This window comes from Dryobates pubescens, chromosome 8, assembly GCF_014839835.1.
Source record: "Dryobates pubescens isolate bDryPub1 chromosome 8, bDryPub1.pri, whole genome shotgun sequence".
Taxonomy (NCBI): domain Eukaryota; kingdom Metazoa; phylum Chordata; class Aves; order Piciformes; family Picidae; genus Dryobates; species Dryobates pubescens.
The window spans coordinates 19,681,137-19,704,297 of NC_071619.1; the positions used below are offsets into that span (position 1 = coordinate 19,681,137).

The 23,161-nt window shown below is 39.7% G+C and overlaps 1 protein-coding gene across 4 annotated transcripts in view; it reads left to right on the forward strand.

Moving 5' to 3' along the window:
- SEC24C (SEC24 homolog C, COPII coat complex component) overlaps positions 1-23,161 on the forward strand; it is a 36,572-nt gene that overhangs the window by 10,992 nt on the left and 2,419 nt on the right. For 3 of the 4 annotated variants that reach the window (XM_054163847.1, XM_054163850.1, XM_054163848.1), the window contains 21 exons: positions 1,520-1,661; positions 2,626-2,804; positions 3,210-3,659; positions 6,006-6,136; positions 7,357-7,425; positions 9,136-9,247; positions 10,075-10,202; positions 12,314-12,452; positions 13,411-13,526; positions 14,784-14,908; positions 15,175-15,366; positions 16,341-16,434; positions 17,821-17,937; positions 18,377-18,547; positions 18,894-18,990; positions 19,282-19,427; positions 19,916-20,054; positions 20,773-20,891; positions 21,207-21,386; positions 22,027-22,218; positions 22,644-22,733. In XM_054163847.1, coding sequence (XP_054019822.1) covers positions 1,520-1,661; positions 2,626-2,804; positions 3,210-3,659; positions 6,006-6,136; positions 7,357-7,425; positions 9,136-9,247; positions 10,075-10,202; positions 12,314-12,452; positions 13,411-13,526; positions 14,784-14,908; positions 15,175-15,366; positions 16,341-16,434; positions 17,821-17,937; positions 18,377-18,547; positions 18,894-18,990; positions 19,282-19,427; positions 19,916-20,054; positions 20,773-20,891; positions 21,207-21,386; positions 22,027-22,218; positions 22,644-22,733 — 3,128 coding nt within the window. The remainder of the gene's footprint in view (positions 1-1,519; positions 1,662-2,625; positions 2,805-3,209; positions 3,660-6,005; positions 6,137-7,356; positions 7,426-9,135; positions 9,248-10,074; positions 10,203-12,313; positions 12,453-13,410; positions 13,527-14,783; positions 14,909-15,174; positions 15,367-16,340; positions 16,435-17,820; positions 17,938-18,376; positions 18,548-18,893; positions 18,991-19,281; positions 19,428-19,915; positions 20,055-20,772; positions 20,892-21,206; positions 21,387-22,026; positions 22,219-22,643; positions 22,734-23,161) is intronic. The other variant, XM_054163849.1, reaches the window with a different exon arrangement.

Sequence of the window (23,161 nt, forward strand, 5' to 3'; positions counted from 1 at the left end):
ACTTGTAGTCTACCTACATTTTGAGGTCTGTGGTGAGCAAGAGCAATACCTCAAAGGTGTTGAAGGGCAATTCAGGATTCCCCAACCCTAATGAAACTTAAGCTAGTAAAGCGCTAGATATTCATACCTTTTCAAGTGAAGTTTTTTTGGTGGCTGTTCGACCAGCCTAAAAGTACCAAAACAGACTTCAGAATCCTTTTCTGAAGTAAGCATCTATTTCTGTGATTCTATTTGTCAAATTTTATGACTGTTGTAAAAAAATCCAAAACCCCAAAACAACAAAACCAACAAAAAACCCCATCAAAACCCATCCCAAAACAGCACACAGAATCCCTCCAGGAATTGAATTAAATATGCTTTCAAGACTAAAATGTTATATAAAAACATTAAACATTGAGTCCTGAGTCTTAAAATGAAGAACAGGAGGTCTAGTTATGAAGGAAAAAGACCAAGAAATTACTGGTTATTCATACAAGGTCTACTTAATGTCTGCCTTAAATTTTCTATCTATCTTATTAAGAATTACATGTAGCAGATAAGATAAAAGTATAGATGAGTTGAAACCTCATGCTTTGGTGTATGAATTATGCTGTAGAGTTGTGAAATGGCTTTTCTTATTACATATTTAATGATGATTCCTCACAAGATCATTTCAAGAGTCCTTTTTAAACTTGTCATGCTGGTCACTGTCAGAGACACACAGCAGTGTGCATGTTTTGCCTTGGTCTCATGGGACAGTTTAACTATATCCCATGCCTGAAATGTTTCCCTGTGGTTAGCAGGCATGGTTACAGAGTTGTTCTATTTATCATAAGTTTTAGCATATTATTATAGAAATAGAAGTTTATATACTACTTTTTGGAAGTAGACACAACAGTTGGTCTGCTGATGTTGCATCCAGTGCTGCAGCCTGCAGAAAGTGTGAAGACTTCTTTCTGAAGCAAATACGTTCAGACTGTGACTGAACCAACTCAGTTTGAAAGATGAGCAAGTATTCCTGTTAGCCTTCAACCTTGAGAGGTTGTGAAGAACAGTGGCAACTAGACATGTCTTGGAAAAGTGAATCTAACTTGCATAAGCTGCTTACTTTTCAAGTAGGGAAGATAGACCTGTAATTCATCATTAGGTTCCGTGTGAGTACTCTCCTTGGGCTAGATAAAAACAATTTGTCTTGGAAGAGGAAGAATTTAATAGGCTACTGACAAACTAACACTTTTTTTTTTCTTCATCAAAGATGCTTTTTGAAGAGCTTCCACAGTACATATTTTCTACTCGGTTTGTGTGGAGATGATGACTAGTGACAGTGTCTAAAAACATGAGTTTTCAGTTTTGCTACTTCCAATGTAGTTGTGAAGGGTTTGTTGCTCATGGAGTACTGATATGTCAGGTTGGCCACCACAAAGTTGTTTCTGCAATTTTATTTCTTGGCTTTCTCTTGGTAGTTGGTTCAAAGTCCTGTTTCTGTGAGTAATTTGTGATTTCTAAATTTTTTTTTTTGTCTTCCTCCTGATGTCTCTAGGTTCATTAAGAGCCCCTGAAACATCTGAAGCTCCTCCTCCAACTTCTGGAGCATCTCTTCCTTCTGACCACCTGGCATACAGTCCGTTTGGACATGGAGAAGTGCAGAACGGAATTCCAGCCTCAGCGGCCCCAGTGCAGACGTATGTACATTAAAAGCAAATCCTAAAAATGCCTTGTTTGGTAGACCTATGCTAGCTCTAGACCTTCTAGGATCTCAAACAAAGTAAATACTTTGTTTTCCTTGTGGTGCATATGGGCTTTCTTCAGTGCTTCCTTATTGTTTTAGAACAGCATTTTGCCATAGGTCTATTTGTTAGACAATAAGAATCTCTGGAGATGAAGAACTTCTGGAAGAATGTGAGCAGATGTCAGTGCCTGATCAAAATCACTTCTGCTCCAAAGACTTTTTTGTGGTAGTAATTTTCCTGTAAGTAATTTTCTAGTTCCCATAATCTGTCTTATTTTAAAACAATTGAATCCACAGAGCCATAGTATTTGATTCCTTGGCAGTGTGACTTTATCTTTGTCTGGAGCATGTTGCTATCTGTCATTCCTGAGTAATTTCCTAGTATTGGTCCTGGGGCTTTCTCTGTCTGGATCACTGAGTTGTCTTCATTTAAAGCTCACGAGTGTCTTCTTCAGAAAGATATTGCCATTACTCCTGTGGTGCAAGTAGCAACAGTTCTTACCAGTTCTGATTAGTTGTTATGGTGGAAGGTGGTTGGTTTTTGCTTCCTTTTGGTGAATCTTAGCATTGTCAGCTGGAGTGTCCACATCCTTTGAGCAACAGAGCATTATTAAATAGCTGTGCAGGCCTTACTATTGCTCTCTAGACTCTGTTGCAGATTTCTGATTTGCTGTGATAATTGAAGTGGAATTAACAAAAAGAAGCATCAAACAGAGTATGTATTTTATGAACCAGTAGATTATTTATGTATTATCCACTCTGGATATGTAATTATTTTTCCAAAATTAAGCTGCAGTGGTTTATGTAAATAATTGAAAACTGGCTAGTGTTTGTGGTGGAACAATTTTAAAAGGCAGAGAACTCTTAAGTGCTTGTATCATGGGGAATCCAGTGAGGTTTCTCGTCTTTCTTCTCAGGCCACCTGCTTCTCAGCCGTTTCTGCCAGGCTCAGCACCCACGCCTGTCATCCAGACATCTGCGTTCCAGCAATATGGTCCCACCCCAGCCAACGTACAGCAGCTCCGCAATCACATGGCAGGGATGACGATTGGCATTACTACAGCTTCTGCTCCTCCCCCAGCTGGTCTGGGCTATGGTGAGGTTTCCTGGCTACATAAATTGCTTTTCATTTATACTAATAATTTCATCAAAGACTTGCTCATCAGTGATTAGTTACCATATGATGATGGGAATTCTCCAAGTATTGACATCTGCCATAGTAAATAATAGTTTCCTTGACTAATAACATGATTGTAGAGGTCTTTTCCAACCATAATGATTCTGTCATTGGGGAAAGCAAAACTGAGACTCTTGTAAGGGACACTGCAGTAACAATACCTCTGCTCAGCTAGGTGAACCTTGGTGTCAAACAAAGTCTGTCTCTAAACCACTGGAAGTGGTAGACCTGTTTAGATAATCTAGAGCACCTGGACTTTACTTGCATCTTAACTGTCTGGAAGATAGAAGGAAATGATGTTCTATCTTCTTTTCTTCTTACCAGGTCCTCCAACATCAGTTCCACCAGTCTCAGAAAGCTTTAGTGCAACAGGATTTGGTCTCTACACACATTACACTGCAAGCCCAGGACCTCCTCCTACCACTGTGTCTCAGGATCTTCCTTTGGCACAACCTCCTTTTCCTGGTCAACCAATAACAGCTCAGCGCCTGCCTACTCAAGTCCCTGGTTTTGCCCCATCTCCCTCTCCTGCAGGGATTGTACCTCCCTCTTACCCTCCTACCACAGGTGCCCCAAGGCCACCTACAGTGCCAGGCCCACCACCACTTGGGCAGACACTTGCTGGACCACCAGTATCACAACCTAATCATGTATCCTCACCACCACCTCCATCAACTATGTCAGGGCCACACCCTGGGCCTGCTGTTAGTGGCCTTCATGGACCACCTCCTCCCACTCATCCTCCTCAACCAGGATACCAAATGCAGCAGAACGGTGAGTATTCCTATCATAGGAATTGAAAGCTATGGATTCCAGGCTTGTTAGCTGTGGGCTCCTGACTCCACTCTGGAGGTTTCATCTTTCCCTGTACTCATACCTGAAGGGCAAATCCAGGATAAACAGCAGAATGTGTCATTCAAAGTTAAATGTCTTACAGGTGATAATCAATGTAATGTAAGGGGGAAAAAAACAGGGCATATCACCTTTGGAAAAAAGGGGAGATATCCCAGGAAGAGTTTAAGGACATTGCTAAGTCATGCAGGAAAGAAATTAGAGGCAAAAGCCCGTTTAGAACTTAGACTGGCCACTGCTATAAAGGAGAATGAAAATGTTTCTATAAATATATTAATGGCAAAAGAAGAGGCAAGGACAACCTCCACTCTTTATTGGATGCAGAGGGGAATATAGTAACAAAAGATGAGGAAAAGGCAGAGGTACTTAATACCTTCTTTGTCTCAATCTTCAATAGTGGAACAGGTTGTCTTCAGGAAAAGTGGCCTCCTGAACTGGCAGATGGAGCCAGGGACCAGTATAGTCCCCCTGTAATCCAGGAGGAGGCAGTAAGGGACCTGCTGAGATACTGGGATTCTACTTGGATCCTCACAAGTCCATGGGACCAAATGGGATCCATCCTAGGGTGCTGACAGTGCTGGCAGATGAGCTGGCCAAGCCACTCTCCTTCATTTGTCAACAATCCTGGCTCACTGGAGAGGTCCCTAATGACTGGAAGCTGGCCAATGTGATGCCCATCCACAAGAAGGTCTGGAAGAAGAAGCCAGAAAATTAGAATACATACAATACATAGAATACATAGAATAAACCAGGTTGGAAGAGACCTTCAAGATCATCGCGTCCAACCCATCAACCAATCCAACACCGCCCAAACAACTAACCCACGGCACCAAGCACCCCGTCAAGTCTTCTCCTAAAAACCTCCAGTGATGGCGACTCCACCACCTCCCCAGGCAGCCCATTCCAATGGGCAATCACTCTTTCTGTATAGAACTTTTTTCTAACATCCAGCCTGAATCTCCCCTGGCGCAGCCTGAGACTGTGTCCTCTTGTTCTGGTACTGCATGCCTGGGAGAAGAGCCCAACATCCGTCTGTCTACAACCTCCCTTCAGGTAGTTGTAGAGAGTAATAAGGTCACCCCTGAGTCTCCTCTTCTCCAGGCTAAGCAACCCCAGCTCCCTCAGCCTCTCCTCGTAGGGCTTATGTTCCAAACCCCTCACCAACTTTGTTGCTCTTCTCTGGACTCGTTCCAGCAAGTCAACATCCTTCCTAAACTGAGGGGCCCAGAACTGGACACAGTACTCGAGGTGCGGCCTAACCAGTGCAGTGTACAGGGGCAGAATGACCTCCCTGCTCCTGCTGGCCACACTGTTCCTGATGCAGGCCAGAATGCCATTGGCCCTCTTAGCTGCCTGTCAGCTTGACCTCAGTGCCAGGCAAGACTATGGAGCAGGTCGTCTTGAGTGCAATCACACAGCACCTACAGGATGGCCAAGGGATCAGGCTCAGCCAGCATGGATTTAGGAGGGGCAGGTCCTGCCTGAGCAGCCTGATCTCCTTTTACGATCAGGTTACCTGCCAAGTGAATGTGGGGAAGGCTGTGGATGTAGTCTACCTGGACTTCAGCAAAGCCTTTGACAACTGTCTGCCACAAGAAGCTCCTGGAGAAGCTGGCAGCTCATGGCTTGGAGAGATTCACTCTGAAATGGGTCAAGAACTGGCTGGAGGGCCGGGCCCAGAGAGTGGTGGTGAATGGTGCCACATCCAGCTGGCGGCCAGTCACTAGCGGTACCCCTCGGAGGAGGCTGAGGGGAGACCTCATTGCTGTCTGCAACTACCTGAGGGGAGGTTGTGGCCAGGTGTGGGTCGGTCTGTTCTCCCAGACAACCAGCAACAGAATGAGGGGACACAGTCTCAAGTTGTGCCAGGGGAGGTTCAGGCTGGATATTAGGAAGAAGTTCTTCACAGAGAGAGTGATTTGCCATTGGAGTGGGCTGCCCAGGGAGGTGGTGGAATCACTGTCCCTGGAGATCCTCAAGAAAAGACTGATGAAGCACTTAGTGCCATGGTCTAGTTGATTGGACAGGGCTGGGTGATAGGTTGGAGTGGATGATCTTGGAGGTGTTTTCCACCCTGGTTGATTCTACGATTCTAAGTAAATAAATCCTAGTTTACTTGGACAAAAAATTGCTTAATTAGTACCATAACACTGAAAATTTATGATCAAAATTTTGTTATGAACTTTCAGTCAGCTATGCAACTAGACATCAAATTTAAGTCTCTCTAGTGATAGCCATTGTTTGATTTTGCTGTCCCTTTCTTGTAAGGTTTCTTTGGGCAGGTAAGGGGTCCCCAGCCAAACTATGGAGGAGCCTATCCAGGAACACCAAATTATGGACGTCAACCCGGACCACCACCTCCACCGAAACGCTTGGATCCGGATTCCATTCCTAGCCCTGTAAGCTTACTTTGTTCTTATCAGTGTGAACTCTTCCACAGTGTCTTTATATAAGAAAAACTGAAAAATACCAAAGCTGAAAACAGATTTCTCATTCTGAATAACATCAGACTGTTTTCCTGCCTACCTTTCTCTGGTACATCCCACCTCCATCTTTTATGATTATGACCAGAAGCAGTATTTTTTTCCCTGACTAAAGAAAGGCACTGCACATGCAGATCAGTGCTCTGATTCCTCAGGTGTTTTTCTTTATTATGTTGTATTTTGGGAATCCTGGAGGACTCTCATTGAGCTTGTTTCTCCATTTCTGGATTCTTGCCTAACGACTTCAAAGTGAACCAATTTCAGGCTTTGAGATGACAGTCTGTGAGCTGTCTGATCCACATTTAAAGTATGGTTAATAGGAAATGGTTGTGCTTTTCTGTTCTCCTTTGAGTTGTGAAAGAAATGATTAGTGTTCTCTTGGGACATTACTGTACTTCAGTCAGATATGGAAATTTTCTCAGGGTTTATCATCCAGAAATGACAAGAAGTGCTGTGTACTGGTCAGCAATGATGAGTTGCTAAGCTTGGCACTGTTACTGCCACGAGTCTACCAGTGCTGTTCTGTCTGCTGCTGTTCTGTTACTGTCTCAGAAGGCCACAGTCATTTGATAACGGGAAACCTTTCCAGGGCAAAACTATAAGGAGAATTTAGTTTTGAGTTACATCTTACGTCTGGACTGGTGCTGTTCAGAAGTTACTGCTATTCAGAAAAGATTATGTGCTTAAATGCCAGGTTTATGTAAAGTTAATGACTGTATTTTTTTCATGGAGTATAGAAAGTCTTCAGTTGCTTGTCTGCTTCTCTTCTACTAAATTAGATCTCAATTGGCTTGCGTCAGTTGCCTTCTCTCCAGCATGTTCTTGAAGCGTAAATCCCCAATTTCTAACTCAAATGAGCATGTGAGCCACTACCTCTGTTAGCAGTGTGTTCAGAGCTCAAGCCCAGTATCCTGTCAAGGCTGATTTTGGGATCCGTGTATGCTGCAGACGCTGATGTTTCCTGTTCAATGAACCAATGTCCAAATGTATTTTAATTCCAGTGCTACAGGTTTGGGTAGGGAGAAGTAACAGTATTACTTTTTGGTTTATTATTCTCTTTTTATTTTCTCTTCCTTTCTTTTTTCCTTTTTTTTTTCCTGGTGGCACTCTTTACTTTTTATTTTTTTTAAAAAAAGCAAGTTAATGAGCTGCCACCCCAGCAGAAACCCAGGCACAGAATAGACCCAGATGCAATTCCTAGTCCAGTAAGTGCTGTATATATGTCAATTTTAGTGTGTGTGTTGGTGACCATCCATGCATGCCTGGAATCTGAACTTCGCCTTGCTAACCCTCACATCATTAATCCTTTACCCTTTCCTTGCTGTCTTCTGCTTGCCTTATCAAAAAGAGTAACATTACACCACAAGAGTTTGTTAAAAGTCTTCTCTACTGGGATGGTGAGGCAATAGGAAGCAGACTGTTTCAGAAACAGATCATGAAGAATGTCTCCCCTTCATGTTGTCTGGTCTTTAGAGTATTTTCTTCATCAGATTCCAGCTGGCATTTTCGATGTAAGCTATCAGTGCAATTGTCCATATAGTGTGTCTTACATTAACTTATACACACAGCATGAGCCTTTTTAGCCATATTTTCTAACAGTTTTGAACAGAATTCTATTACAGTTCTTGATATACAAGTACTGTGTATGCTAATGCTCTGAAGTTCTAAAATTGCACATGGACATTTTTGGTTTGATGTTATTTTCTGATATGAATCTTCCAGTAGATTAATATGAGGCATGGGGAGCCATAAACATTCTCTCATTATCTGTGCTCATACATAACCATTAAATTTTTTATTTGAAAATTTAATGTTTATGTGTAGAGAATCTTGCCTAAAGAAAGAAAAAAGCAGCTACCTTTTGGATGAAAACAAAACAAAACCAAAGCCAAAACCAAACCAAAAAACCCCAACTACAAAACACAAACGCATTCAGTTTTTTATTACCCTTGTATTGCTTCTTCCAAAGCTGGTGATGTAACAGCTACAGTGGTGAGCTCACCGGTGTCAGTCAGTCTGCAGAGTTTTGAATTAGGACTAAATTTATCTTAAAATAGTCACTGTCACTGGAAGGCTTTCTGCTGACAACTTGGAATCCTTAGTGGCAGAATAGTTCTGTCATGCAAATATCTTCATTTCACAACTTACCCTAAGCAAAGGCATGCATGTTTGATGGCAAAATAAGATCAGAAGAATGATTGCTAGCTTTAATACTTCATTCTGTCACCAGTATAGAAATGTAGTTGGAAGTTACAGAATCACATTTTTCTGTTCTTAGGCAGAGATCAGTGGATATTTCAGTCAAATAAAACTCTGATATGTTTCCATTTTAAGCATATTTGCATTAATGAGGAATTTGAAATACTAAGAAATTTAGTATTTTTACTAGCTTTAAAGTTTAAGCTTCATTCATTGATAAGTCTATTGAAACTTCACTTTTCACATCCCCAGAATTCAAATCACACACTTGAGCATTATGGAGCAATGAAGACTTCCACCTGAGCTTGCAAGCATCTTTCTCTAGGTCAGAGTTACAGTGGTTAGAAATAAATGCATACTGTGAAAACTGGGAATAATACAGAAAGCAAAAGCCAGGTTATCTATAGAACTTCAGCCTGAGGCTTACAGAAGCTTCTAATTTTAATTTGACTAGGACCACTATACAGGGGAATACTATCAGAAATTCCTTTCTTGATATATGTTTGGCTTGTAATGTAATGTTAGTCATTAAGTACTACTCAAAATCAGTCTGAGAGGTGACTGCTTGATAAAACTTACTTGCTTTAGACTGTATTTCTAGAGATAGTAGTATTTGCCTCGGGTCCCATTTTCACTGTCTTACAGATAAAAGTTTTTGATTTTGCAGGACTTTGAAACCAAACCTCCAAATATTAATGTCCTGTTTCCCATCATAGATTCAAGTGATAGAAGATGACAGAACTAACCGTGGGGCAGAACCGTTTGTCACTGGAGTGAGAGGACAGGTCCCACCTCTTGTTACTACAAATTTCCTGGTCAAGGATCAAGGTAAAATATTTTTCTTTCCCTAAATAAACAAAATGCAACCCCCAAACAGTCAGTGACAGAACTGTCTGTCTTTAAAGTTTGAGGAATGATTTCAGTGGCTGGGGATGTGTGCTTTACAACCAGAAGCTTAGTTTGAAGTCCTGTGTGGATCTTAGTTTAGATTCCTGTGACTCGTAGCTAGTAAGCAATTTGCAAGTAAAAAAAACCATTTTGCAAGGCATATAACTGGGACAAGTATTAGGAGGGATGTCAGAAAGCAGCGAATGAAGCCAACAACAGTTGAGACCTGAGATTTACTAACAACATCATTTAAATCGTGCTGGAAACTGGGTTGTTGTTTTTTTTTCAATTGAGTGGGATGTCAGTTGGTCCAGAGGTTTCATAGAGAAAGGATGTTTCATCTTTTAATTTCCCACAGTTTTTGAGATGTAAAACTCCATTAAAACTTCAGAATCTGATTCCACAATCAAGTTCTTCCCTCTTCTGCCAAAATTACAAAATCGAAGCACTAGCAATGTTTGAGTTTTCCGCCTAGAACAGATTGCATTCTGCAAAAAGAGTGAAACAGGAGTGCTTCGTTAGAGGTTTCAGTTGAAGTGAAGTCAAGTTCATTTGCTGTGTATTAAGGGATTTTATTATACATGGTTAATCATAAAGAGGCATTTTGTTTGGAATTGAAGTTTTACATAGTTTGAAATTAACTGATTGTTTAGATCAGCTTTTAGGCTCTGTGACTTAACAACACAGGTACAGGTATCTTTGTTTCTGTTTTTGAATATAAATTTAACTGTACTGAAATTTGTGGGGATTTTTACTTTGTTCCCCAGGTAACGCAAGCCCCCGCTACATCAGATGTACATCTTACAATATTCCCTGCACCTCAGATATGGCCAAACAGTCCCAAGTTCCCCTAGCTGCTGTCATAAAACCGCTGGCTACTCTACCCCCTGAGGAGGTGAGAACTGTGTGCACTCTGAACACAGCATTGAACAGATATGTTGAGAAGAAATGTTTAGGTAATCAAGTCTAGGTGAACAGTGATTGTTCCACAAGTGTGTGGTAGAGTTCTGTAATGCAGAAGAATGTTGTGTTCATGACATGGATTGCTATGACAATTTCTGCTTTTCTGCAGTGACTCTCAAGCACTATGACCAAAATACTATGGTGGTCACAAATGCGTACATTTCCAGTGGGTCTCAATTTCTTTCTTGGCCTGAAGTATTGAAATGATTGCCAATCACTGATGTCAGCTCTTTTGTAGGATGTCAAGTTGTGAAATTAGATTAGAATGTACCAAGCAGCACTGGTTAAGCTGTCCAATATGCATGTACATGAACAGTGTGGGATGACAGCACAAGACTGAGTACTGGGCACTGCTGAGCTGCCCTGATATTTCTGCCCTTGCTCTGTGCACCACTTAGTTCTAATGTGTGGCTAGATAGCCTTTTACCCTCTCTGTCTGGTTGCTGAGTACATGAAAGCTTTGAGAATATCAGAGCTAGAATTCTATAAAATATCCTAAACACTCTGGCTGCTGTGTAGTGTTGGCCTGCTTGGAGTAATGGCATAAAGACAAATAGCTTGTTAAATTTGAATACCTATGTTTGCAGTATTCTGTGCCCTGTTAAACTTGACTTTAGCATCCTCTGGGCTTTCAAGGATTTTTTTTTTCCCCTATTGAATTCCTTATGTGTTCCTAAACTATGATTTGGATTTTGAAAACTGGTTTGTGATAAAACTGAATCATCAAGTTAATTCCTGTATTGCTGTATTGTGCCTGAAGTTTAAAAGGAGAACAATAGGAGAATGTGGTCTTATTTGAGAAACTTGGAGGCTTGTGGAGCTGCATGTTTTTAGAGAGGCTTTACAAACAACTAGTTGTTAGGTCTCCTGGGTTTGTTTATGCTTTGAACAAACACTTGTGATATCCAGAAAAAAAAGTGACTAGGATTAGAATATTGCCCTGGAGATCTGTCAGTTTTCAGCATTGGGAAGTTCTTTATGGCAGGAGCAAATTCCCTGTGGGCAACAGGACCTGAGAAACGCTGATCACAATACCATTATAATGGTAATAAATGATTAGTGGGATTGAATGAAAGGTGTGACATATCTGTGGTATGAAGAGTAAGAAAGCTGCTGAAGCATTTGCTCAACTCCTGTCTCTGATGAGAGGTTGAGGGTGACTAAGAATTAAGACTTGGACACCTTCAGTATCAGGAAAATTGCAAGTAGCTAAGCTTTCTGTTGAACTATATTCTTGGTTAAGAAAGGTGCTTTGAGCTGTGAATGCAGTTTGTAGCTTGCATGAGTTCTGTCTTAATAATTTTGAAGTGCTTCCTGCTCATTCTGAGGTTGAGAAGCTGTAGAAGTTGTCAAGCATCTTACTCTGGTTTGGCTGCAAAAAGAATATATTATCAGTAATACTTTAAAGCTGGTATCACTATGTAACAGTTTTGAGGACTTGCTATATAATAGGGTCAAGACAAGCAGAATTTACATACACACTGTATTTCATAGTGGACTTAACAAGTTTCAGCTGGTAAGACTTAAGATTATCTGGATGCTCTACATTCTTGAATATATGGAATTAAGTGACTGGCTTTTATTTAGTCAAAAAAGCTTGGTGTTTATAAGGGAAGAGTATAAGAGGTGAAGAGTTGCTTTTAAAACATCCAAATAGTGGTGAAATGTAAATTGTATGCTCACTCCCATAGGGTTATCACTTCAATCTTTTGTTTCCACTTGAGATACATCTGTGCTGTGTGGTACTCCTGCTCTTGCTCCTCAAGCAGGCTGCTATATAAGGTAGTGCAGCACCATGGAGAAATATTTTTTGTGTTGAAGTGGGATAGCTGTTAGCAGCCCACAGAAGCCTGCTGTGGCAGAGCTTGAGTTGAGAAACATTTATAGCATACTTGTTGAGGTATCCCCTACTCTCTGCATTCTCCTACAGCTGCCCAAATGTATAGGGAGATAAGTTCTAAGCTCTGCAACAGGTATGGTCACTTTTTTCTTGCCATCATGTGACCCTTTTTTCTTTATTTCCTCCCCCCCCCGCTTCTACAGACCCTTCCTTATTTGGTAGACCATGGAGAATCCGGTCCTGTCCGATGTAATAGGTGCAAGGCTTACATGTGCCCCTTTATGCAATTCATTGAGGGTGGAAGGAGGTTCCAGTGTTGTTTCTGCAGCTGTGTCACTGAGGGTAAGATTTCTTCTGTAAATTGGTCTCTGGGCTTTGCAGGAATGATCTTTGAACAAGACAGAAGCAAATCTTTATTGTGTTACAATAATTTATAACATATGCTGTGCCTTATTGTGTGTTCAGTCTTGTAAAAAATTGTAAAACATACTTGGTGCTTAGGTCTGAAATTGTTCAAATTAAGTAACTGCTTATGCATTATTCTGGCAAATTTTTAACATGAGGTACTTGCAGCATGAAGCATGGTGGTTTGAAAAAATATTTATGCTGTTTTCTTAGGGTATTTACAACTTAGATTTTTCTGTGACATTTTACTTTCTGATGCTTGATACCAGCACAAATGTATTGTGTGCTAGGTATGTGGTTATACTTCTGATTCCTCCTTAATGCTTTGCAGTCTGTTGTCAGAAGTACCCTGTCTATTCAGCCTAAATGATTATGGCAGTGTGCCTAGAGGGTTTTACTCTGGTACAGCAAGGGAAGGAAAAAGCTAACTTACACAGCAAAATAGGGAGCTCAGTCTTTTGGTAAGCTTGAATTGACTCAGCAATGTTATAGCCTGTAGTTTGCCTCAACCTCTGTTGTATGTCATTTATTACTACTATAAGATCATTTTCTTTTTCTTTTGGACTGAGTCCTTCAGAATAATTCTAAGAGCATATTGTAGTGACATTTCTGTTCTGAAACATAAAATGAGAACGTAAAGGAGATTGAAGAAAAGTTACAGTAGTGACTACACAATGTGTTACCTGGTGCATAAGATAGACAGAAAACAGTTTGTCTGTATTTCTTGGCTTTAAAGATGCTCATAAATTGCATTAATACTTAATATTTGTGTGCTAGCACAGAGTGTTAGCTGGCTTTCCTGGAGTTTCATTTGAAACAGCTGTTGTCATGTTATCTCTCTGCTCGGTGTTTATCATGGGTGTGTCAGTGCACTTAATGACTTTTCCTTTCCTAGTGCCACCTCACTATTTCCAGCATTTGGATCATACTGGAAAGCGAGTAGACTTCTATGACCGACCTGAGTTATCACTGGGGTCTTATGAGTTTCTAGCAACAGTTGACTATTGCAAGGTATGTATGTTTTTATTACTGTTTTTTTGTTTTGTTTTGTTTACTTTTAAATAAAAAGCCTAAAATTAAGAATGACATGAATTGTCTGAGGCTGCTTTCCAGATGGCAGATATAACAAACATCATTAATTCAATCCACTTAACTGCATAAAATAAAACAGAGGACATTTATATCACTTGGGACATAGTATAATTTGATTATAGCTGCCTCTGTCATTTTCTTCTGGAGTTATATAAGCAGCTATAGCTGCTGTTACCTTAGCAGTTCTGCAGGAAGGATTCTCTTGCAGTAGTCCTTGGGACAGAAGGAGAATATAGGAGTGATTAAAGTAAAACAGTAACTCTTCGACGTGTCACCTGTTGTCCAAGATAAACCTTACCTATTGAACATAGTTTTAGCCATAGTGGCTGAAAACCAGAATAGTATGGAAGTACATATTTTTACAAATGTTTCACTTTTAAACTGAAGAGTTAAACAGTTACTAACTTCTGAGGAATAGGAAAAATGTGCAAGATGTTTATTTAAGCAACTTAGATTTCTACTGAAATAAGTGCTGGGAAAAGAGATGTCTAAATGTTGTGACTTTTTGTTGGCTACCCTCTGGTGCCTCAGCTTTACTTTCAAGTTAAGAGGAAAAAACTTTTCTTTACTCTCAAGAAAAAAAAAAAAAAAAAAAAAGAAACATTTTTAATTCCAATGAGATGCAACCTTCCCAGCTTTTTTCAAAGTTGTTCTATTTTTCTTCCATTTTGCTTTTGTTCTGTGTGCTCCTTTAAGTATGACCTGTAGACCTGAGTAAACTTGACTGAAACAAGCTTTTCTTTCCCAAAGTAAACTTTGTATTTAAGTAGAGGGGAAAGGTAGTGTTTTTTAAGGAGGGAAAAACATCTTCTGTTTTATATTGATGAAATCACCTATAGTAAGTCTGATCAGATTCCAGAGTCTTACGAACAGGCAGGAAACTTCACTGTCTACTTCCCTGTCTTGCGTAGTCATGTAAATGGATTATAGATGTAACTAGCCTGTTCTTCACTGAGCAATAGTGAAAGCAGTCCAGTTGATTTCAAGAACAATATGCTTACATGTCTGTTGTGCAGGGATGGGAGAATGATCTAAAGAAATAACTGATGATGATGATTGGAAGAGTACACAAAAGCTGTTAAAAATTTTGACCAGAATTCATTTGTCCATGTTTCAGAGCTGTTATGTGGGCTTCATTATATGGACATAATGTGATTTCTTCCCTCTCGTCCACAGAATAACAAGTTTCCCAGTCCACCTGCTTTCATTTTTATGATTGATGTGTCTTACAATGCTGTGAAGAGTGGCTTAGTGAGGTTAATATGTGAAGAATTGAAGTCACTCCTAGATTACCTGCCCAGGTAGGAATTGTGTGTACTACTATAGCCAGTCAAAATGGAAGAAACTGCCCTTTTTTTCTGCTTTAAAAAGATAGAAATTAAAAATTGTTTGACAATCCTATCAAGTTTTTCTTCAGAAAAAGGCCAAGAAAAACACCTTACTGGATATTTTTCTAGGTGAAAATAAAACTTCCCTTTAATTTGTTTTCCTTACGTCTTATTGTGTTAGTTTCTGTGTAATGATTTTGCTGTCTGCTTAGATGTCAAGGCAAATATGTCTCTTACAGGGAAGGCAACATGGAAGAATCAGCCATTCGAGTAGGCTTTGTCACCTATAATAAAGTGTTACACTTCTATAACGTGAAGAGCTCACTGGCACAGCCACAAATGATGGTTGTCTCAGATGTGGCAGATATGTTTGTGCCACTCCTTGATGGTTTTCTGGTGAATGTGAATGATTCCAGGACAGTTATTGCCAGGTAACAGAAACTGATTTACAATGTCTGTAGTAAACTTCTTGTTTGGTAGATTCAAGTGTTGCATGCTTATTTGTCATGTTATTCACCTAGAAGTCACTCCATGTGTTTTAATTTCCTGTACTCTTTGAGATTAAGCTTCCGAAGTAGGATGGGAAAATTAACGGTTTATAATCCAGTTTAGCAGAAAGTATATATAAGTATAAGTATATAAGGGGATTTAGTGCAAAAGGGTGTTTCTGGGGGGAAAACAAACAAAAGAAATGGTGTGAGGGGTGAAGAAATCCAACCAACCAAACCACAAATGGAATGATGCAGAGTGAATGTTGTAAGAATATGGAATATATCTTTAAGCCAACTGCCTTAACTGTGAACTAAGACAACAGTGGTCTCTATTTTTGATTCTCTGGAGAATGAAATAAGTGGGATAGAGAAGATGAAAAAAAGAGAGCAAAGTGTTTAACATACTTGAACTGTAATTAAACAGTGCAAAGCTAACTATGTTTTGGGAACTAGACCTGGTACTACATGTTTTTGTAGTGCATTAACAAGCATAAATAGTAAACTGTGGAGTAAACCTGTTAAGCTTTGAACAGTGCATAAGATACTTTGCAAACAGAGGCCAAGTGTCACTGGTGTTTCCTAGGAGTCTACTTACCAGTATATATTGGAATATATTAAAAGAGCAGGAATACAGAAGAGTGATTGGAGCAGGTGTCAGTTGAGGCTTATACAGCAAGCACTGAGGATGTGGATGAGAGAAGCCAGTGGAGAATGACAAAGCATCATTTTTTTTATTTTTTCACAGTGAAATGATGATTTGCTAAATACTGTAACAATTATGCAAATTTACAGGGACTTGTTAGGGACTTCTGTTTAAACTGCCTCAGTCTCACAGGTCATGCATGGACTGCAACTGTGTGGCTTTTCCGATTAAATGGGATATTGAATTCCTCCTTTTCCTTGTTCTTTGCCAGTTTGCTGGATCAGATTCCAGAAATGTTTGCAGATACAAGAGAAACAGAAACTGTTTTTGCACCTGTGATTCAAGCAGGGCTGGAGGCACTGAAGGTTAGTAAATGCATTGTCATGGCAAATTGTTTTCAGTTTAAGTAGTCTGAAGTTCACTTCTGCTAACACATGCTGCTAACACTTGTAAAGCTTTTTGTAAGTCTCCTTGTGGTAGATGTGCTACAGGTAGGGAGTGTGGTGAGGGAATTCTTAGAATGCAGCATAGTGATAGGATTAAGGGAAATGGATCCAGGGTAGGGGAGGGTAAATTTAGATTAGACTTTAGGAGGAAGTTCTTCACCATAAGGGTGGTGAGACACTGGAACATGTTACCCAAAGAGGTGGTGGAAGTGCCATCCCTGGAAATGTTTAAAGCTAGGTTGGATGTGACTCTGAGCAACCTGAGCTAGTGGAAAGTGTCCCTGCCCTTGGCAGGGGGTTGGAACTAGATGATCCTTGAGGTCCCTTCCAACCCTGACAATTCTGTGATACTTGGCTTATTTTTCAAGTGCATATGCCTCTTCTCTACCCAGTTGCTTTTTAAGATTTTTTTCATCAAAGTACAAGACAGGTGGCTTACTCCCAGTTACCTGGATGGATTTTGATCACTTTACAGAAGACCCTCCAACTGAAACCAGTGCTGAAGTCTGGTCATGTCTCATTGAGTAATTCTGTAGCATGGCATCTTTCTAATCCTGTGCTTAAAGTTCTGGTATAGTCTTAAATAAATAAAATAAAACAAGATAAAGCAGTGTGTTAAGTTGTCCACAAAAATGTGCTAACCAGGTAAATGTTTCCTAAAGTTCTTCTATTCCAGTACTTCATCAAGATAATTCCGTATATGATCTAGCTCTGATTTCTATGTACTGACTGAATTGATGGCCTATATGATTCCATCCAAACCTCTTTATACAGCTCTATTTGTCTGTCATCAAGGTCCTTAGAAGTCTCTCTTAAACTCACATTTTCATGACAGTTATTCTATCAAGAAATAATACCAATTACTGATTGTTTATATACTGCGTGTGTCAGAGAACATAACTTACTAAATATTGGCCATTAATATAGTTTATTGATTTAAAATTAATGATCTGTTGAAGCTCAGATTACAAAAGCTTTTGCTGTTTCTGTGACTCTTTTTCTATAAACTCAGTAGTTGCAAATCAGAGAAAGAAGAGGCTAGCACATTTGCACAAATTGTTGTGTAGCTAAATCCTGCTTACTGCTCTGTGTTTCCTTGGAACCAGTTCTCTCTAGCTGACCAGTGAGCTGTGCTCCCTGTGTTGGATAGCACTGAAGTAACCAAGTGATCGCTGAGCCTCTGTGTGCGATAGCCTTCCTGATGTAAAGCAGTGAAAAAGATGTTTGAACACTTGCTTTTGAATGACAGTTTTCATTATATTTTTTATAGATGTTTCTAATCTGTGTTATTGCACTCTCTTGCAGGCAGCTGAGTGTGCTGGCAAGCTCTTCATTTTCCATACCTCTCTGCCCATAGCAGAGGCCCCAGGGAAGTTAAAGAACAGGGATGATAAGAAACTGATCAACACAGATAAGGAGAAGGTAATAATACCTTGCATGATGCTTACATAACAGTTCTATGTTATACTTTGGACCAACATTACAAAAATTACAAGAGCAGCACATAATGTAACCATCCCAGCTATTTTTTTTAGCATTGCACTTTTCTGTTCTCAAGCAGAGCTGTGTAAACTTGACATCGTAAGGATAGCTCTGGTATGAGAAGAGGAGATAGATATAGTCTGTTACACAGGATAAAATTCTGTAACTAGATTAAGGTACATGTGCTGAACTACAATTCAAGCAAGATGTGGAGTAATTTTTGTGTTAAAGGGTTCTTAAAAAACAGGGTCAGGAGGAATTTGTAAGATCCTAATTTCTCTGAAGACAGACTTCAAATGTAAAAGTGTATTGACTGAGCTGATAAACTGGATCTCACTTTCCTTATCACAAACTTCTCGTCTCTGACTTCCTTTCTTAGACTTTGTTTCAACCACAGACAAGCTTTTACAACAATCTGGCCAAAGACTGTGTGGCCCAGGGCTGCTGTGTGGATCTGTTCCTGTTTCCAAACCAGTACTTGGATGTGGCGACACTGGGTGTAGTAACATACCAGACAGGAGGCTCCATTTATAAGTATGCATATTTCCAGGTAAGAGTGACACTGACTTAAGACTGATATTTAAGTAACAATTACTGTTTAGTTAAAATTTCCTTTCCTTAGTGTGAACCATAGTGAACAAGTACTTCTTTAGAAATAAGTTGCTATTTAAATGTCAAGATTTCACCAGAATTATTTCATTAGCTTTGTGTCTTTAGACAAAATAGCTCTTATTAATAACAAAAAAAGGAAAGCTAGGCACGATACTTTTGTAGCAGGGCACTGAGCCCTTTATGATAGTTGATTTTTAGAGTAAGACTGCAGGAGGTACTACATGGTTTATGAAGCAGCTCTGATTTATTGGAGTATGGAATTTGAATTATTGCTTGTGTTCTAGCTGGAGACAGACCAGGACAGGTTCCTGAATGACCTGAGAAGAGATGTCCAGAAAGAAGTGGGATTTGATGCTGTAATGAGAGTACGTACAAGCACAGGTGGGTGTTAGCACAAATGAGTCTTAATAAATTGACCACTTTAAGCATGCCATATGGGAAATAACAGATTTTTTTCCCCTAATTTAAAACATCTTGAGACTAGGCTATGCAAAAAGCGCTGCTGAAGCTTTGGAATTTGAAGGCATTTGTCAAGACTGAGCAAAGATCTGTGCTGAATTCTGTCAAGATAATGTGGTGTCAGTGATGAGAGGATTTTCAAGGGTTCCAAAGGCTATCTTGTTATTCTAATGAAAACTGGTTCATTTGTTTTGTGTTTGTTCTGGTTTTTAGGTATTCGAGCAACTGACTTTTTTGGAGCTTTCTATATGAGTAACACAACTGATGTCGAGATGGCAGGTTTGGACTGCGATAAAACAATTACAGTGGAATTCAAGCATGATGACAAACTGAGTGAAGACAGTGGCGCACTCCTTCAGGTGAGAGAGGAGGCTTTCTAGGAGAAAGTGAGTTGAGTGTTTGGAATTGTCAACAAAAGTGTGTCAGGGCAGAACCAAATCTTACCTGGGAAGAGTGCCAGTTGCGGAAGAAGATAAGATCGCTCTGAACTGAATTATTAGACACTCCTTCAAGGAACTGTTTGTTCTTTATTTCTTTCTGCCCCTTACTATACCTTTAACATTTCAGCATACTTGTTCACAGGGTGACCTAGACTGATTCAAATTAAGTCTGTTTTCCAACACCGATTCTCTTAATACAAACTGCTAACATTGCTGCTTCTTACCTTCCATTAACCCTGGTTCTTAGCATATGATTTTAGCTTTTTTGTTGTGCAAATCTTTTACCTAATTACCTTATTTTTTTAGGCATTTGAATCCTATGTTTTAATGAATTATATTCAGACTCAGCCATTCCTATTATAAGAGGACTTCATTTTTCCATATCCTGGCATTTTTGTCTCCTGCAGTGTGCTCTGTTGTATACAAGTTGCGCAGGACAGCGACGACTCCGCATTCACAACCTCTCTTTAAACTGTTGCACCCAGCTTGCTGACCTCTATCGAAACTGTGAGACAGACACACTCATCAATTATTTGGCTAAATATGGTAAGTGTAAATATTCTAGGTAAGTGTAAGAAAAATTGCAACTGTTAACTGCTGATAAAATGCCTGTTGTCATCCATGTGCATCAAAAGTCAGGTAGCAATCCTGGTACTTCAGTCATTTATGGCAAAAAGCATAAATCTCTGATGATAGTATTGTTGCTTAGGATGAGAGATACAGGCATAGGGGTTTATCCTTCATACAAATCCTTGTCTGCATTTTATTAAGAGGTTTGTATTGACAGCTGTCAGAATTAACCTTTTTACTTATTTTTGAATTGTTTTAGTTCGTTCTTTAACTGTTCCAGAATTTTGCTCAGAGAATAAGAAATGGGGGCCTTTGCTCATAAATCTGGGTTAAATATCATACTTTTACACATTGTACCCTATTTACCCTTTCTAGTTTGCAGTAAAGGCCTACAAATCCAGCAGAGAGAGATCACCTTTAAAATGTAAGAAACGGTCCATTTTCAGTCCGTTAAATAAAAACGACTAGGCTGTAAAAGGTGGGGTTTTTTGTAGGGCACCATGCTTTATGACTAAGTGTGTTTTAAAGTACATAGGAGATAGCTCATTTACTCTATTACATATTCTTTAACTCTTCATCACATCTTCAGTAACAGCGTATCATAAAATAAGACTTTAATAAACAATAGTTTTTAGTATTGGGTTTTTTACTGTTCACGCACAACCACATCCATCTCTTTCTTCTTTCTATGCAGCATATCGTGGAGTGTTAAATAGTCCGGTAAAGACTGTACGAGATGCGCTGATCAACCAGTGTGCCCAGATTCTAGCCTGCTATCGAAAGAACTGTGCTAGTCCCTCTTCTGCTGGTCAGGTAAACTTACGCTACTTTAAGTCAATTGCTTTGCTCAGCAGACACTTGCAAAGAGAAGACTCAGAGGTAGAGAGACTGCAAGTGAAATTACAGTTGACAATGACTTACTGGACACCTGTCAGGAGCCCAGAAAGTACTTCCTGCTCCTGGGAAAAGTTTTGTGTTTCTTTTGCAAGTCCTTGACATAACTAGACTATCAGCTTTCACTCCTTGCAGCTGTACCACACTTCTTTGGTTCCTCTGAGCCTCATATTGTCAAAGGTATACTTATTCAGTGTTACAGCTGACCAGCTTCTGTCTGCTTTTGACTTGTAGCTGATCCTCCCTGAATGCATGAAGCTGCTTCCCGTGTACTTGAATTGTGTGTTGAAGAGCGATGTCCTTCAGCCTGGTCTAGAGGTCACAACAGATGACCGTGCTTACATTCGTCAGTTAGTTACATCCATGGATGTGGCAGAAACAAATGTTTTCTTTTATCCCAGGCTTTTGCCCTTGGTGAGTAATTCAGGATATTCTTCCCACTTGAGGACTGCTGTTGTCTTGACTTGTAAGGATTGGCATTGCGTATTTTAATAAGGGACAGTGATTTTAGGATTTGGGGTCTGCCATCTGTTGGGATACTTCACTTAATTCCACTGAGTGATAGATGCATTACTACATCTTGTGAATTTGATGTGAGAATGTTCTAAGCTGTGAGCACACAACTAGTGGTTGAAGATGACATTTTTGACCTTCTCATAGTCTTTTGAAAGCACTAAAATTTGTTACTTTATGGAGTAATTTTCATTACTGCAGGGCAATCCTATGTGGTATTCTGATTTCTCAGTACCATAGTTGCTGCAAAAACAATAACAGCTAATTGCATTTCTACTCCAGGAGGAGGCAATATTGGAACTACAGAGTAGTTTGACAGAAACATTGTTTTCTTTTGCTGACGAGTAATCTCTGATCTGTCTGTATCACATTACTAAGAAAACTAAGCTAAGGAAGAGGAAACTTCAGTAACAGCTGCTGCTGTCTTAAGAATCCTAGAAATGAGAAAACCATTAGGGTCTTAGTGGCAGAAATTTTCAGGACTTCGTGAGACTTTTTTTCTTTTTAAATAATCTTGATTTTATTTTTCATTCTAAAACAGACCAAAGCAGATGTCAACAGCGACTCCTTGCCAGCAGCAATCCGGAACTCAGAAGAACGTCTCTCCAAAGGTGACATATACCTGCTGGAAAATGGGCTGAACATCTTTGTGTGGGTGGGAGTCAACGTGCAGCAAGGCCTGATCCAGAACCTTTTTGGAGTGTCATCCTTCAGTCAGATCAACAAGGCCTTGGTGAGTTGGATGGCAGTGTGGGAGCTAGTGTCTGTGATAGATGCCCAAAACTTTAAAAAATGAGAAAGCAAGTTGAGGGACCAGTGTTAATTTTTTTGTACTAGGAACAAGAGAAACACAGGTGTGTGAAACTAATGGAAGGATCCCTAGTCTGGGCATACACAGGAAAGCTTTTGCTTACTTTTATTTGACAAGCAATATCACCACTGATGGTGAAGAGAATGATTGATATGTATATAGAATGAATAATTGACCGCTAATTCTGATATGTTATATTCTCTTTAACTAGTTAAGGTCAAAGAGATTGTATGTCAGTGGGGGTGGATTTATCTATACCCTTAAGTAACACAACAAAATTTCTTGAGTTTCATTTAATATTGCTCTAGTTAGCATGACTGATGTGGATTGGATATCTTCTGTTCCAGACTACACTGCCTGTCTTGGAAAACCCTTTTTCAAAGAAAGTACGATCTATTATTGACATGCTTCAAGGGCAGAGATCCCGCTACATGAAGGTAAAAATGTTTTCCCCCATTTGTAGCTTTAAATCCCCCTCCCTTTTTGCAGGGGTAATGCTGCAATGCTGAACATATTGTTCCTGATCACATAAATGTAACTTGAAACAAAGTTCTCTAGAAAAAAATGTAGTGATCACGGAACTCCAATACTAGTAGCAGGTGTAAATATTTTTTCAGGCCTACTATAATATACTATTGCACAAACCAGATACATGTTATTTGCCTTCTATTTAGAAAGGATTGAGACTTAATGGAGCTTAATCACAGAAGTCAAAGCACATAAGCCATATATGTTGTGATTCTGGTTGTCTGTCTTTAGATTTTTGAGCTGTTTTAGCTTTATGCTGGCCTTTCTCTTCCTCCCCCCCGCCCTTCCAAGAACATTAATACTGCTGTTCAATCACTGTTGATTTTGGTCTTGTTTT